Source organism: Gadus chalcogrammus, chromosome 23 (assembly GCF_026213295.1).
Source record: "Gadus chalcogrammus isolate NIFS_2021 chromosome 23, NIFS_Gcha_1.0, whole genome shotgun sequence".
Taxonomy (NCBI): domain Eukaryota; kingdom Metazoa; phylum Chordata; class Actinopteri; order Gadiformes; family Gadidae; genus Gadus; species Gadus chalcogrammus.
The window spans coordinates 7,619,173-7,634,756 of NC_079434.1; the positions used below are offsets into that span (position 1 = coordinate 7,619,173).

General features: G+C 43.4%; 1 protein-coding gene across 1 annotated transcript in view; it reads left to right on the forward strand.

The window, feature by feature from the left end:
• Positions 1-979: 979 nt before the first annotated feature.
• Positions 980-15,584, forward strand: part of myo3a (myosin IIIA) — a 38,643-nt gene continuing 24,038 nt past the window's right edge. The window contains exons 1-3 of the mRNA XM_056584793.1: positions 980-1,162; positions 3,007-3,141; positions 8,182-8,186. Of these exons, the coding sequence (XP_056440768.1) occupies positions 995-1,162; positions 3,007-3,141; positions 8,182-8,186 (308 nt within the window). The 5' untranslated portion in view covers positions 980-994. The remainder of the gene's footprint in view (positions 1,163-3,006; positions 3,142-8,181; positions 8,187-15,584) is intronic.

Below are 15,584 nucleotides of genomic sequence, written 5' to 3' on the forward strand. Positions count from 1 at the left end.
ATATTTATGAGCTATAACTAATGGCATTCTATGTGTCATAAATGGAGTGATATAGGTACATCTTCTCTATTTAATAATAAATAGGTGACGTTAAAGTGTAAGTGAACCCCTTTTTTGAGTTTGAATTTGAAGAATCAAGATTATTTCAGTTTTTGGCTGAGATCTCAAGGGGGGGCGTGTTTTGTCCCCATGGTTAAGACCCACAGCAACAGAATCCTCTCTCGGAAGCAGCCGTCAACAATTGCTGCCCTGACGGAAATTCACAAATCCAAACACACCCCCACTGGGGTCCCATAGTCATGACGTCAAAGAGTTTAATGAAAGGCACAGTTTACTATAAAGAATGTTACCTGATTTCGGAGTGGATCATTCACAAATGGCAGAGACGGCATAAACATATTATTTTACTCTGTTTTTCTCTAAATTATGGGCTTATTTCAGTAACAGTGAAGTAGTTTGAGCGAGACATATAGACCTACCACTGTGTTGAAGATCATATAAAACCTAGAACCATGTACCAAAACAATTTTGAGTTCACAGCCCATTTAAACTTTGTTTTGAATGGTTCTTGTTGGTAAAAGGTGAGATTTTCTTTCACAATAAACAACCTACACAACAATGTCTAAGTGGACATAAAAGGAAAACACATATTTCACATAGTTGAAACCACTATTTAATCAGCTCCTAATCACCACCATTCTCTAAGCTAAGCAGGGTTATCCAAGGTTATAAGGCTGGAAAGCACAGTCCTGTTTCAATTGGCATTTTCTCTCCATCAACAACACAGTGGTCTTCAATCTCAGGCCTGCGGCATGATTGTCAAAACTCTTTGCTATTTGAGTCAGATAATTAATTTTGTTGTTTTCGTAAACTAATAATCATAATATCGATTATAAATAGGATTTATCTCACTATTTTCGATCTGTAAAGTGAGTAAAATATTTGGTGACTTCAATGGCTTTTTCTTTTCGTTTTCAGGAGATCTCTCCTCAAGATGTTTCCACAAACAGGAAAATCAATCGTGTTTGATCACTTCCCCGATCCCACGGACACCTGGGACATCGTGGAGACCATCGGGAAGGGGACCTACGGCAAGGTCTACAAGGTGCTCAACAAACAGGATGGCAGCAAAGCAGCCGTGAAGATACTGGATCCCATCCACGTGAGCGCTCTCTCTAACTACCTTCAGAGTCTGGTCCGCTGTGTGTTTTATAGTATGAGCTGATTATTATAGCTTTACCATACAGTACTAAGAGTACTAGTTACAGCATTAACATAAATACTACTATTAATACTATATAATGCCAATATTAGCATCAACATAACTATCAATATTGATATTGGTACAAATAATAGTCAATAGCAATACTACTACTTATTCCACCAATCCTACTTATAATACTAGTACTGATAATCATAATGCATAATATCTATTCAAATACATAATCATAATAATAACTTCAAAATGGGCTCAGTAGAGCACGTAGCTCAGCCAAAGAAGCTGCTTGACAGGGGAGCCTGGCTTGGAGGCAGCCTATCGGCTGGTCTGAAATGAATCCGATGACACCCCCACAAGGCCCCCTTTCTAAAGATTCTCAAGAAGTGGTAGGGGCTGGGAATGGTCACCAAACAATCATCATCAACCCTTGGCAAACCTTTCAGGATCATTTTGTGGTGTTGTTACGCAAGTCGATGGGATGTTGTGTACCTTTTTGACACATATCACTCCCCCTTTTGGCGAATAGGCACGAAAAATGAACCATGTCTTACTTGGCCCATAACCAACCTACCCACCACATTTGGTGTAGATCCATGCTCAACCTTTAGAAATATCCTGCACAAAGATAGACACACGTCGGGGTTGAAAACATAACCTCCTTGGGGGAGTTAACAGTAATATTCATGTCAACACCAACAGCTGGGGTAGGAACTGGGCCAAGTCCTTTAATTTAGGGTATTACGATTAAATGGATCATGGGGAGTTTGAGCAGAACCGTGTGCTTTTGGTGGGAGCGGTTTATCCTCTGAAATCCCTCCTTGTGCCAAGAAATGTTTAGGGGTGGGGAATATATGTCAAATCCTTTTCTATTTAACCGCCTACTCCTAGCCAAACGGAATTGTGTTCAATCTCCAGTGTCCACTGTCTACATGTAGCCTTGTAACCTGTAGCCTTGAGCAAATGCCTCAAACTAACCCCGTCCTGCTCCCCGATGACATGTGGCTGAATGCACAGGACGTGTCTTTGGATGAAAGCCTCTGCTAAATGATTAAGTAGTAAACACGGAAGTGTAACAGGACTCTGCATTGAGCTGTGCTCGTGTGGGATATACAAAGTATGTTCTTGGATATTACCTGTAAATGTAACATGACCCATGCATGGAGCTCTGCTGGTGTGGTACATAGAAGTATGTTATGCCAACTGTCAATGTAACAGGACTCTGCATCGAGCTCTGCTAGTTTGGCACATGTAGGTTCTTGGATGTTACCTGTTAATGAAACATGACTCATGAGCTGGGGATGTGTCCCCATGAGCTGGGGATGTGTGTGTGTGTGTGTGTGTGTGTGTGCGCGTGTGTGCGTGTGTGTGTGTGTGTGTGTGTGTGTGTGTGTGTGTGTGTGTGTGTGTGTGTGTGTGTGTGTGTGTGTGTGTGTGTGTGTGCATGTGTGCGTGTGTGCGGGGGGGGGGGGGGGATTCTGTGCGTGTGTGCATGCATATACGTCGGCGTGTAGATCTTATGACAGTACTCATCACCTTACTACACCCCAAACACATACACAATGGCCCATGCTCCCAAATAGTTCAAACCAAAATGATGAGATAATATTGCCTAAACGTATTTGTGGATATGTGCCGATGCACCTTGTTTGTTTAGCTTAAATAATCTCAAAGTCTTTGAGTAAACTTGCCTGATGTAAAATGGTATATCACCCTACAAGGATAATATTGATGTATTGATCTGAGTGGACTAATGCTGGTATTCACTCATCAGTATTTACGTGTTGCAGGACATCGATGAGGAGATCGAGGCGGAGTACAACATCCTCAAGGCACTCTCAGACCACGCCAACGTGGTCAAGTTCTACGGCATGTTCTACAAGAAGGACGCCAAGTGTGGAGACCAGCTGTGGCTGGTCCTAGAGGTAAGCTGTGGCTGCTGAACGATGCTACGGTCATACTGCTACGCTTACTCTCGGAGGAACCCAGGGGTATGGCTGCCTTTCATGCTTTTTGTAATTAATGAACTTCACTTATCTGTTCTTTAATGAGGAAAAGCTTTTCTGCCCCCAGCTACCTTCATTCAAGCTTTATTTTGTGTTTTTTGTGGTTTTGCTTGGTATTTGGATTTCTTGCCGAAGTTAGCTTTCACCTCGCTTTCGCCTCACATACTGTTAATATCCTTTCATTTTGATCAGAAGGATTTGGATTTGAGGAACATTAGGTGGACCGGAATCCCCTGGTGGCTGACTTGAAAGCAGATAATCTTTAATGCAGGAGTTCAACTAGATTAAAGAAAGTACTTTCAGTTTGAATTACTTTTTTAAAGGTGATGCTTTATCATGCAAAAGCGCTAAAAAGGAAGTATTTAAAAAAAATTGAATACAACATTATTGATGCTGTGTGTTCATGTGAAACAGGATGTTAGTGATGACTAACATCCTGTTAGTCATCATGACCATGGCCATTCATCATCCGAATAGGGGCAGCTGGAGCACTTGCAGGAAGCCCCAACAGAGTTGACCATGTTATTTTTGGTTGAAACCTTGATCCCAGCCCTCTCTGACTTGGTGATTCAACCATCAAAACCTCTCTGTTGTAGAGGAAGGTACAGAGTTACATGGCATATGTAAAGCATGTCTAGGGTTCTAGGGTTACAATTATACAAAGGTCTAGCTCCTTTAGCATAGGTCTAGCTCCTCTGCTAGAGCATGGTTTAAATTCTGCTAGGGTTAGTCGTTTGATTCCCTGTCTACCTCAACTGGCAGAGAAAGGCATTAACACTGCCAGGGTAAGAAGATTGATTCACAGTCTCACTCCACTGGTAGAGCAAGGCATTAACACAGCCAGGGTTTGGGGTTTAGTCCTCCCTCCTGCAACCCATGCTAAGTACCGTATGTTTGCACTCCCAGTATTGCAAGACACTTTTCATTAAAGCATCCACCAATCAGCATGTACAACAAGCAATCTCAGTCAGTCTCATGCAGCTTCAAAATGTGGACCTCATCCCCTAACCAATCTTTACTAATGGGCAGAGAAACAGCCAATGGGATCAGACCCCGGTGGGAAACAGCCAATGGGATCAGACCCCAGTGGGAAACAGCCAATGGGATCAGACCCCTGTGGGAAACAGCCAATGGGATCAGACCCCTGTAGGAAACAGCCAATGGGATCAGACCCCTGTGGGAAACAGGAGGCATGAGAGGGGTTCTCCAGCTGCGACTGCCGTGGGTCTGGCTGAGGCCATGTCTGTAGACGTAAACACAGCCTTCCTCTGTATGCCAAGCCAGGTATAAACGTAGCCACCTGCAGCCACATCCAGTATTATGTAACTGACTAAGCCACTGACTCTAGACAGTCTAGGCTAATTACTTCGTTAGTTATAGATCCCTTAGGGTGACATGCTGCCTCACCCCAACTTGGCTGCTTGGGAACTGAGCGGTACTGGTGGGCTTTCGATCATCCTCTAGAGACACAAGCAGAGGGGAGATTTCAGTTTTGTTTTTCAGTTGATTAAGTTAAGATGAAGCCAGTGACGCAAGGAGAGTTGGAGAGAAAGAGAGAGGGCCAGATATGAAACCTGTGATCTCAAATTGGTTGTGTGATGAGGGTCAAAAGAGACTTAGTCAACGTGAAGATGTTTGCTTTTGCAGGAACACTTCTGGCGAGTTTAGCTTATTTTTTCACTGTCTTTTCTCGTTTGCTTTTTACAGAGAGTACAATCTCTGAACCTCAAATTTATGTATGAATCTAAGCATGACTCTGAACCTAAGGTAAATGTTACATAAATCGAGTGTTTTATTCATTTATGGACGCCACATCTGGTATTCAAAGCAGCAAAAGCAAAAAAAGGCTCATCCAACGTTGCAGAGGACAAATGTGACGTAATATTCAGTGCTTCAGAAGTTCAAGGGGACCTTGAAGCGTTTGCTCACGTTGTGGCCTTCCCTCCCACCCAGCCTCTCCCCCACCGCGCTTCCCCCCTAACTCCCCCGGAGCCCCAAGCCCCTTTTTGAAATGTCAAACTACAGACAGACGAGTAATGGGGGTCAGCTGAGTATTTGCCAGGCCCCCCATTGGTCCTTACAAACGGTGTTTTCCTCTGACCTCCATTACACACACTCACTGGACCCCGTCAGACTGGGACACATGATACTGTGTGCGTCCCTGCTGTCTGTGTGATGTATGTGGGGAGTCCTTGATTTCAAGTGGACCGGCTTTGGCCCGAGAATGCACCACACCGTCACAGCTGTCCTTTGATGCCGCTTCTAGCGCTGTGAGTTTCTTTCTTATTCAGGGTGAGTTAGTTAGTTTGAATACTTTATTGAGCCAGAGGAAAATGACTTTGTCTGTCTATTAGTACAGAGATAAAGTTCACACATTCACAACCTTTTTGTGTACATACACACGGGCAAGCTCTTTGGTTTCTTCCAATTACGTTTTTGCACCATCTTTAAAAATCCAAGCTGCCTGTGTTTTTAGCTAGCCATTCATTATGCATGCCAAGGAAACTCAGCCGTCCTGTTCAACCCAGAGCAAGTTGTTTGAGGTGAGCGTGTTACATTACCAAACCTCTGACCGTCTGTCTCTTTGTTTAAACATGGTTGCGTATCAACCGTTTCCATTGCTAACTGATACCACTTCAAAGGTGCCGAGGCCGATATTTCTCCCTGGTAATCCAAGCTCAACACAGCGCTGTGAGAAACGAAGCACAACGGCATTGCCAGCCCGGTGGATTGTCTTCCCACCTCTCTCTCCTGCTTCTCTTTCTCTTCACTGTCATGACTGTCCAGTTCACTGACAGTTAGGAGATATAATGACCCTACTTGTTTTACCATTTCGTCACTTACCCTTTTAACCAAAGTGTCTTACAGTGATTTCAGGTACATTTCATTCATTGAGGAGTAGGTAGACATCTGGTTAAAGGATGCCTACTAATGATGAATGTTCATGCATTAGGGGTCTTTGGGCAGGCCTTGTTTGGGTTCAGTACAAAGCTGCTCAGTCTGAGGTAGTGTGCAGGTATCATTGGAACCACATTCCTGATTAATAAATAAAGGTAATCTCCTGTCTAACATGTTCTCACGGCATCTAGCTAGATTATTTCCAAAATAGATCCCCAGATTCACAGAAGGACATACGCCCTTTTGGTGGGGTTATCCACAATAGGTGAGTTTTACTGTATGCAAAAACGTCCTTCGCATGCAGAAGCCATAGGTGCAGCAATGTGTGTGTTTGTGTATCTGTGATTAGGTTAGCATGTGGATGTGTATAAGGGTGTGTTCACTTGTGTGTGTGCTTGTGTGTGCGTGTGCGTGTGCGTGTGTGTGTGTGTGTGTGTGTGTGTGTACGTAGAATGTGCATATTAATAAGTGTGTGTGATTACATTCGTGTATGTGTGTGTGCGTATCTGTATGTGTGTTTGTGTGTGTGTGTGTGTATCTGTGTGTGTACGTAGAAGTCGCATATTAATACGTTTGTGTGGTTACATTTGTGGATGTGTGTGTGTGCGTGTGTGTGTGTGTGTCTGTCTGTCTGTGTAGGTGTGTGTGTGTGTGTGTGTGTTGAGTGCACTCTAGTTTTGGCAGCAAGGAGGTCACCATGGTTACCGGGTCGGCCTTTTATGAACTGTAATTTTCAATCTTTTTTCGCTATGATGAGGGGTTCATGTCTGTCCCTGGTACAGAGGGCTTGCCGCTCATTACGCACAGAGGACAGCCAGACCGTGTCTTCCGTTTTGTGGCTTCTTCATGGGTACAATCATGATTCTGGATCCAGCTGTCGGTTGGCTACTTCGTTAAGAGCTCGCTAGCTAGCTAGCTTTCATCTCCAACTCCTCAACACAGCCTTGATAAAAACCACTCATAATGTAGTTCACAGAAAGAAGGAAAGAAGACTAAAATAGATGATTAGAGAAGAAGAATATGCGAATGTTGCTCCAATAACAACGTATTTCTTTTTGGGGGGGAATAATAAATAATGCTATATAAATGAGAGATGATAGCGAGAATTGTTGGTGGGTTTGATCCATAATTGAAGGTGAAGGAACTGGCTATGGTTGGATTTATCCTCTGAAGAGGCTCTGGTAATTCGTCGGCACAGTTCCTCGTTTTGTTTAGAGTCATGTTGATTACAAGGAGCAAAGAAAACAAATAATGTCGGGCATGCAAAATGTGCGAGCCACATCATTGTTGTTTGTCTTCATACTGTTAACAGCAGAGCTTGTTACAACAAACACAGACACACAGTTCTTCCCCATCCACCTTCTCAAAACCTGTAACTTTATGTTTAGCCAGTGAACAGAACACCTAGGACCACTTACTGCACCTTTGACCAATATAACCAGATATTAATAAAGAATAGCGCTATCAGTCTTACTCTGGGGTCTGGTGTTCCAACGTCATTATTATAGTTTTGTGGGCTGTCTTTGTGTTCCGTGGCAGTGTGTCCTCGCCACTCCTCTCCTGGACATCAATTGCAAATGAGCTCTAACCCGGGATAGTTAGTTGGGCTGGACACAGTGACTGGCAGCAGGAACACGATACCTTGAGCCATTAGGGCTCGTCAGACGTAAGGTCACCTGCAAGGAGGAGAGAAACCACCAACACCCACAACTCTCTATGTCTCCTTACCTTATACTCTCTCTCTCTGTCTCCTTACCTTACAGTCTCTCTCTCCTCTCTCTGTCTCCGTACCTTACAGTCTCTCTCGCCTCTCTCTGTCTCCTTATCTTATTCTCTCACTCTCTGTCTTCTTACCTTACAGTCTGTCTCTGTCTCCTTACCTTATTCTCTCTCTCTCTCTGTCTATTTTCCGTATAGTCTCCCTCTCTCTCTCTCTCTCTCTCTCTCTCTCTCTCTCTCTCTCTCTCTCTCTCTCTCTCTCTCTCTCTCTCTCTCTCTCTCTCTCTCTCTCTCTCTCTCCCACTCCCTATCATAAGCTGAACCTGGGCCATCTCTCCTTAGACCAGGTGAAGGCTTTTGATCGGGTCGATCATGGCTTTCTGTTTAGGACTTTAGAGGCTTTTGGGTTTGGTCCAGTTTTCATAGGCCTCATCAAGCTATAGACATTTTTAGCATCCCTAAAATAAACGTCTCACTCACCAGACACTTTCTCTGCTTCCAGAGGAATACGGCAGGGGTGTGGCCTCTCTGGGCTTCTTTATGCTATCTCTATTGAACCTCTCCTTGTAATGCTGAGGGCACGCCTGGGCACCATCGCTGCACCAGGGATTCCACAGGCCCCTACCGTGTCACTTACAGCCTATGCGGATGATGTAACTGTGATGCTGCAGTCGCAGGAGGATGTGTAGGTGCTCCCTCCGGTTTTACAAACCTACCAAGGAGCTGCATCTGCTCCACGGTATTGCCACAACGTTGTGTCTGGAATTTGGATGGTTTTAAGTTTTTGGGGGTATATCTAGGAACTGTTGCATATATGGATAAGAACTGGGAGGGAGTCAATTACCTGGCAGCGTCGATGTTGTGGTACAGAGCGATCATACTTGACCCCCCTGTCTCCCTCCTCTGTAGGCTCCAGGAGTCTTTTGTAAACTTATTTTGGGATAGGTATCATTGGCTGGCCCCGGGGGTTTTGTGCCTGCCCGTGGCTGAAGGAGGGCAGGGACTGATTCACCTAGCAAGTAAGGTCGCTTCTATGAGACTACAGACGGCCCAATGTCTCCTCTATGCGCCCGACAGTGTGCTTTGGGTTACCTTAGCGCGGTCAGTGATGCATGGCATTGGGGCTTTTTCCCTGGACAGACATTTTTTCCTTATGACGAACAATCGATGGATACAAGGGTTTCATCTCCCTTTTTTTTGCAAATCCGTCCTGGAAGCATGGAATATAGTAACTGTGTCAAAAAAAACAGATGAACATTATGGTACAGAAGAGCCCCTTTTTTTAATTGTCTCATGCCCAACCAAGAGAGTGTCGGGGATAGCTTGATCTCGGCTTTCCTGGGAGCAGGTATGACCAAGTTGGGTCACCTGCTAGACCATGAGAACGGAAGGTGGAAGTTGGCAGTGGAGGTCAGTGCCCAGACTGGACTGAGGTCTCTGCGCCTGGTGGCTGACCTGTTGGGCAGGCTCAGAGTCTCGCTCCCTGCAGTCTCAGTGCTGCAGCAAGCAGCGTGGTTGCTGGAATACAAGAACGTGTGGTTTTCCCTGATCTTTGGATATCTCTTAAGCGCGTATCTAGAGGACAGGGACACCTGCTGACCTTTAATGGTCTTACTGATTTAGTTTTTGCCTCAGTTGACCTAAAGTCACGCTATCATATATGCAGAAAATCCCTGTTTTTCAAGCAGCTGGCCAGTCGTCCAGACACCAAGTGGGGGCAACATGAACAGGTTCCACCAAACCTCTCTCCCACATGGCGGTTGCTGTACAAGCCTCCCATCCCCAAAAGAGTGGGGGACTTGCAGTGGCGCGTCCTTCACTTGGCCATCCCCACTAATCGTTTTGTCTCAAGGTTCAACCACAACGTCATGGCAACCTGCCCTTTCTGCCCAGCCCCAGACACGGTTTTTCATTTTTTTTTCTCAATGCTCCAGATTGTTACCTTTGTTTTCTCTTCTGCAGACATTGTTGGGGAAACTTGGGTTTCCATTTAATCAGAATTTGTTAGTATTTTCAGTGCGGTACAGTGAGGAGAGAAAAGGAAAATGTACACTGGCAAATTTCCTTCTCGGTCAGGCAAAGCTAGCCATCTATAAAACCTACAAGACTGAGAGGGAGGAGGGCAATGGGAATGATATAGTGGGGGTGTTTAAAGTGATGGTCAGGACCAGGGTGGCAGCTGATTTTGCATACTATACAATGACTGATGAGTTGTTGTGTTTCAACCAGCGGTGGTGCATTGGTGGTGTCATATGCTGAGTGAACTCCACTGATGGAATCTCTTTCCAGTTTTAAGACAATGTTTTTATTTTTTGTTCCTTTTGGTTTGACTTAACAAAAGGGGAAAGATGATGTATGTTTTTGAGTTAACATATGGCCGAGTATAAGTATTTTTAAAAGTCAAAAGTCTCTCTCTCTCTCTCTCTCTCCTTAGACTCTTCTTTCTCTCTGTCTCCTTTCCTTGTTCACTCTCTGTCTCTTTTTCTGTACCTCACTCTCTCTCTCTCTCTCTCTCAGTCTCCTTACCTTATACTCACTGTCTCTTTGTATCCTTACCTTAAACTCTTGATGTCTCTGTCTCCTTTCCTTATACTCTCTCTCCTCACTCTGTCTCCTTTCCTTATACTTTCTCTCCCTCTATATGTCTCCGTTCCTTATACTCTCTCTCTCTCTCTCTCTCTCTCTCTCTCTCTCTCTCTCTCTCTCTCTCTCTCTCTCTCTCTCTCTCAGTCTCCTTACCTTATACTCACTGTCTCTTTGTATCCTTACCTTAAACTCTTGATGTCTCTGTCTCCTTTCCTTATACTCTCTCTCCCTCACTCTGTCTCCTTTCCTTATACTTTCTCTCCCTCTATATGTCTCCGTTCCTTATACTCTCTCTCTCTCTCTCTCTCTCTCTCTCTCTCTCTCTCTCTCTCTCTCTCTCTCTCTCTCTCTCTCTCTCTCTCTCTCTCTCTCTCTCTCTCTCTCTCTGTCTCCTTTCCTCATTGTCTCATTTGCTCTCTTTGTCTCCTTTCCTTATCCTTTCTCTCTATGTCTCTGTCTCCTTAGTTTATACCATATTTTTCCCTTTCTCTCTCACATTCTATCTTGCTTTCCCTCTCCTCTCTTTTCCTTATACTCTCTCTCCTTCTCTCTCCCTCTGTCTCCTTTCCTTATACTTTCCCTTTCTCCCTCTCTTTGTCCTTATATTCTCATTCCCTCTTTCTCTCCTCTCTCTGTCTACATCATTATACTCTCATTCTCTCTCTGTCTACGTCCTCATACTCTCGTTATATCTCTCTCCCTCAATCTTTGTCTCCTTTCCTTTCCTATCTCTCGCTCTCTCTATCTACACACACACACACTTTCTCACTCACACTCTCTTTATCTTTTTCACTCTCTCCCACTTGTAGAATAAATGTAAATACAAATAAAGGGGTTTAAAAATCTCCATGCTGAGTTAATTCTGTTTCATGTCTTTGATCGTCTCCTTTTCATACACTCGAACAAACAAGCAGCACTGATTTAGTATCAGGTAATATTCCTATGCATATTCAACATATTCACTTTAGATTTGATTAGCTAGCTAGGCTAAGCACACTTGATAGACAGTATGCTGACTTCTCTGCTAGCTTTGTTGGCTAATTTACCGTAGCTCTTTTCATCAACATACGAACAATGTTTGTACCCATCTACTGCACTTATTTTTAAAAGTCAAACAGATGCTTTGAATAAGAAGACACCCTTATTACGGCGCTAGCTATTGTCATTCAAATGATTTGCTTTATGCTAGCTGCTAATAGATAGACGGCACTTTGAAAGGCAACATCTAACGCAGGGCGAAGAAAGAGCCGGAGATGGTAGCAAATTAATTTGGCTTTGACTTTTATCTTCAAACGCTATTTAACATGACGAAGACGCCGTTCTCACAGCTGGCAAAGCAAGCTTAAAGGTGCGAACACACCAAGCGCGTACCTCACGTACCATGTACGCGCGTAACGCAGCTAAAATGTTGCTTGACCATTTTGTGTCAAAAATGGTCAGATACGCGCGTACGCATACGCGCGTAGATGAGACCGCCCAAAACTTCCCCCCCCCAGCCTGTGGCTGCGCTGGATTTAGGAGTCCGAGGAAGGAAACCCAAACGCCGCCGTGTTTGGGTGGATGATAGAGCTTGGATCGGGTTAGATTAAATAATCTCGGATATAAATAACAATAATCGGGTTAAATAACTTCACATGGTGTGTCTGGTGTGTTTCCAGCATTCGTAGTGTTGATCAGCAGAGAAATAGTCCGCCAAGACGTTGAGGTTGCTTAGCAATCAGAGACTCTGTCCATGCAAGTGAACGGAGCGTTCACTCTTCGTCATAACTATCAAACCAAACATCCTTCACATTCACCGATGCGAACATTATGAAAGTAAAATGCACATTTCTCGCTAGAAATGTTTCCATAAACGCATTTAATGGCATAACTATGTGTTACTATTTCCACCCAGAATAAAGAAAGTTGCCGGCCGTGGCTGCCATGGACATGGCTGCGCTGGAGTCCGAGGTAGGAAACCCAACGCCGCCGTGTTTGGGTGATAGAGTTTAGATCGGGTTAGATTGAATAATCTCGGATATAAATAACAATAATCGGGTTAAATAACTTCACATGGTGTGTCTGGTGTGTTTTGCAGCATTCGTAGTGTTGATCAGCAGATATATAGTCCGCCAAGACGTTGAGGTTGCTTAGTAACCAGAGACTCTGTCCATGTAAGTGAACGGAGCGTTCCCTCTTCGTCATAACTATCAAACCAAACATCCTTCACATTCACCGATGCGAACAATATGAAAGTAAAATGCACATTTCTCGCTAAAAATGTTTCCATAAACCATTAATGGCGTAACTATGTTACTATTTCCACACAGAATAAAGAAGATGTCGGCCGTATGCTTCTGTCCAAGCTCACTACTCTCTGCCAGTGAGTCGGGTCAAGCTCAACGCTGATTGGCTATTGCGGCGCGTATGAGCGTAAAAAGTTCAATTTTTTTGACACTCCTCGGGCGTTACGTGCGTATATGTACGCGCGTATATGTACGCGCGTATATATACGCCCCTAACCTCATACGCCCCTAACGCGAGTAAAATGTTGCTTATACGCATGTAACGCGTGTACGCGTCTCATACGCGCATAAAACAATGGTTCCCTATGGAAAAAATGGCCGATTTTATACGCGAGGTACGCGAGGTACGCGTCTGGTGTGGCCGCACCTTAAGATATTCCCAAATTCAGAGTTCTGGAAGGCTATTGGCAGATATAAAGTGAACACATTTGCCCTCGTCGATCCTGGCTCTGCAGCAAAACTGCAATGAATAGTTGTAGTTTCAGCATTTTAAATAATCAGCATCACGTCTTCAAATACTGATTTGCTCAGAAGGAAAAGACCTCTTCCCATAATCTGTAATAATGAATGAGAGGCTCAGGCTAACCAAAATGTACTAGTATTTAGCTCGACCAATCTGAGGGCAACCAGCACTCATCTGTATGGATCAGTCTGCCTGGCTAATGATGACAGCTGATCATGCCCTTGTCTGAGAACTGTCCCGACATGCTCTGTTTAACCATTGCTTTGTCTGCCTGTCTGGAGACGTCTTCGGTGAAGTCTATCTGAATCAGAGGAATCAGGCCTAATCCATTGAAGCAAAGCCCTCTGGGTATCTCAATGACTGATATATCGATGCTGAGAGGTAGTACAACATTACAATTGTGTGTGAAATATCTGGCAATGTCAAAGCTAGCGTTAGAGAGTCTATTATTAATTCTGTTATTATTATTCTGTTGTTTTCACTTTCCTATTCACAAAAGGCATTTATTGTAATCTCTCTTTGTATGTATGAGCGGTTATTATGACCAAATAATGCTGATTTCTCCTATATTCCCCAGTGACCTATATGTTATAATAAAGCACTAACATCTACATTCGGTGTGCAGTGTGTGATATAAGCTGTAAGTGAAAGAGGCAATTTATACAGCTTCCTGCGGCTCACTTAATTAACTCTGTAAATAGAATTTACACAGGGCCAATGGAAGAGAGCGTCGACTGCGACAGCCCTTTGGGTGGAATAATAATGAGAAGACAAACTGGAACCGGTCACTGACTTCTCACGCTAGCAAGCATTGCAGTGATTCTGTACTGAGTGATCGTGTACTGTTATTCTGAATATTTGATGGAAATACTATGTCTTGTCTTTTATGTTGTCGTTTTCTCAAGTATTTATTAAGGAACTGATATGTGTTGTACAAGCGCCCACGCGGCGCAGCAGGGGGTCCAACCCTCACACTCTGTCAGCAAACAACACTGAGCGTAGCTTTGCTCATCTAGCTAATCATCTCAATTAGCAAGAGTGGCAAATGACTCAGATTATGAAGGAACAAATGTTTAGTTGCATGAATAGATATAAAGATCAAAAATGTCTATTTCGAGTGTATGTGGGGGGATGGGGGTTATGTGTAAGATATTTTTGTTTATCCCACAATTCCCATTTCGGATCAATATAGTATTTTCTTTGCCAATAACATGTATGTTATTGGCATTTACAATAATTAAGAATGCATGTTATAATACAATAATATTATATTGATCATATGTCATGTTGACTTTATAAAATAAGATTCTTCCTTTTCCAAACATACTTATTTCTGCTATAGCCTATGCCTACAGGCTGCTAATTTCGAGTTACCTTTTTACCAAACAAAGAAAAGGCCAAATTATAGGTTATTATTGTTGCTAGGCAACATGCAGAGTCATTTTCTCTAAATTGCTATTGATGGTACTGCGGCACTCATATCCAAATACACACACACAAAGACACACACAGACAAACACACACACACACACACACACACACACACACACACACACACACACACAGACACCACACACACACACACACACACACACACACACACACTGCATACAGACACACACACACACACACACACACACCACACACACACACACACACACCACACACACACAACACACACACACACACACACACATACAGACACATACACACACACAAAGACACACACAGACAAACACTCACACCCACGCACACACACACACACACACACACACGCACGCATACAGACACAGACACACACACACACACACACACACACACACACACACACACACACACACACACACACAGACACATACATACAAACACAGGCATCCGCACACATACACACATGCCAAAATAACCTCTCAACAAATTATAGAAAGACTGACTATAAATACCAGTGTGTATTCCATTAATAACATATCCTAATCACACACACACAAAGCCCCAATCCTTAGTAAGATTGTGAAGTAAAATGATTGCCAATAATTTCATCACTGTATCTAGGATCTAAGTCAATCATATCAATTATATTTGCCTCAAATTCTGAGGATTGCAGCTCCAGTGCATAAATATGATATTATTATACGTAATGTTTGATTATAGATCCTGTTTTTCTTCTGCCAAACTCCCCACAGGCATTTATAGCGGTATCTACCACAAGTAATGTTTGAAATATTTTGAATTTGTATTTCTGAAAACAATAATTAAATCAAAATGTTGTATGAGCTCAATAGAGCCGGTGTATGATTGATAAAAAATGTATAAGCATAACAACTTAACACAAATATCTGCAATATCTGACATTATGTTCTCTTCATGTTCTTCCTGCTATAAATGCACCTTTTGAGAAATGCTAATGAAAAGAA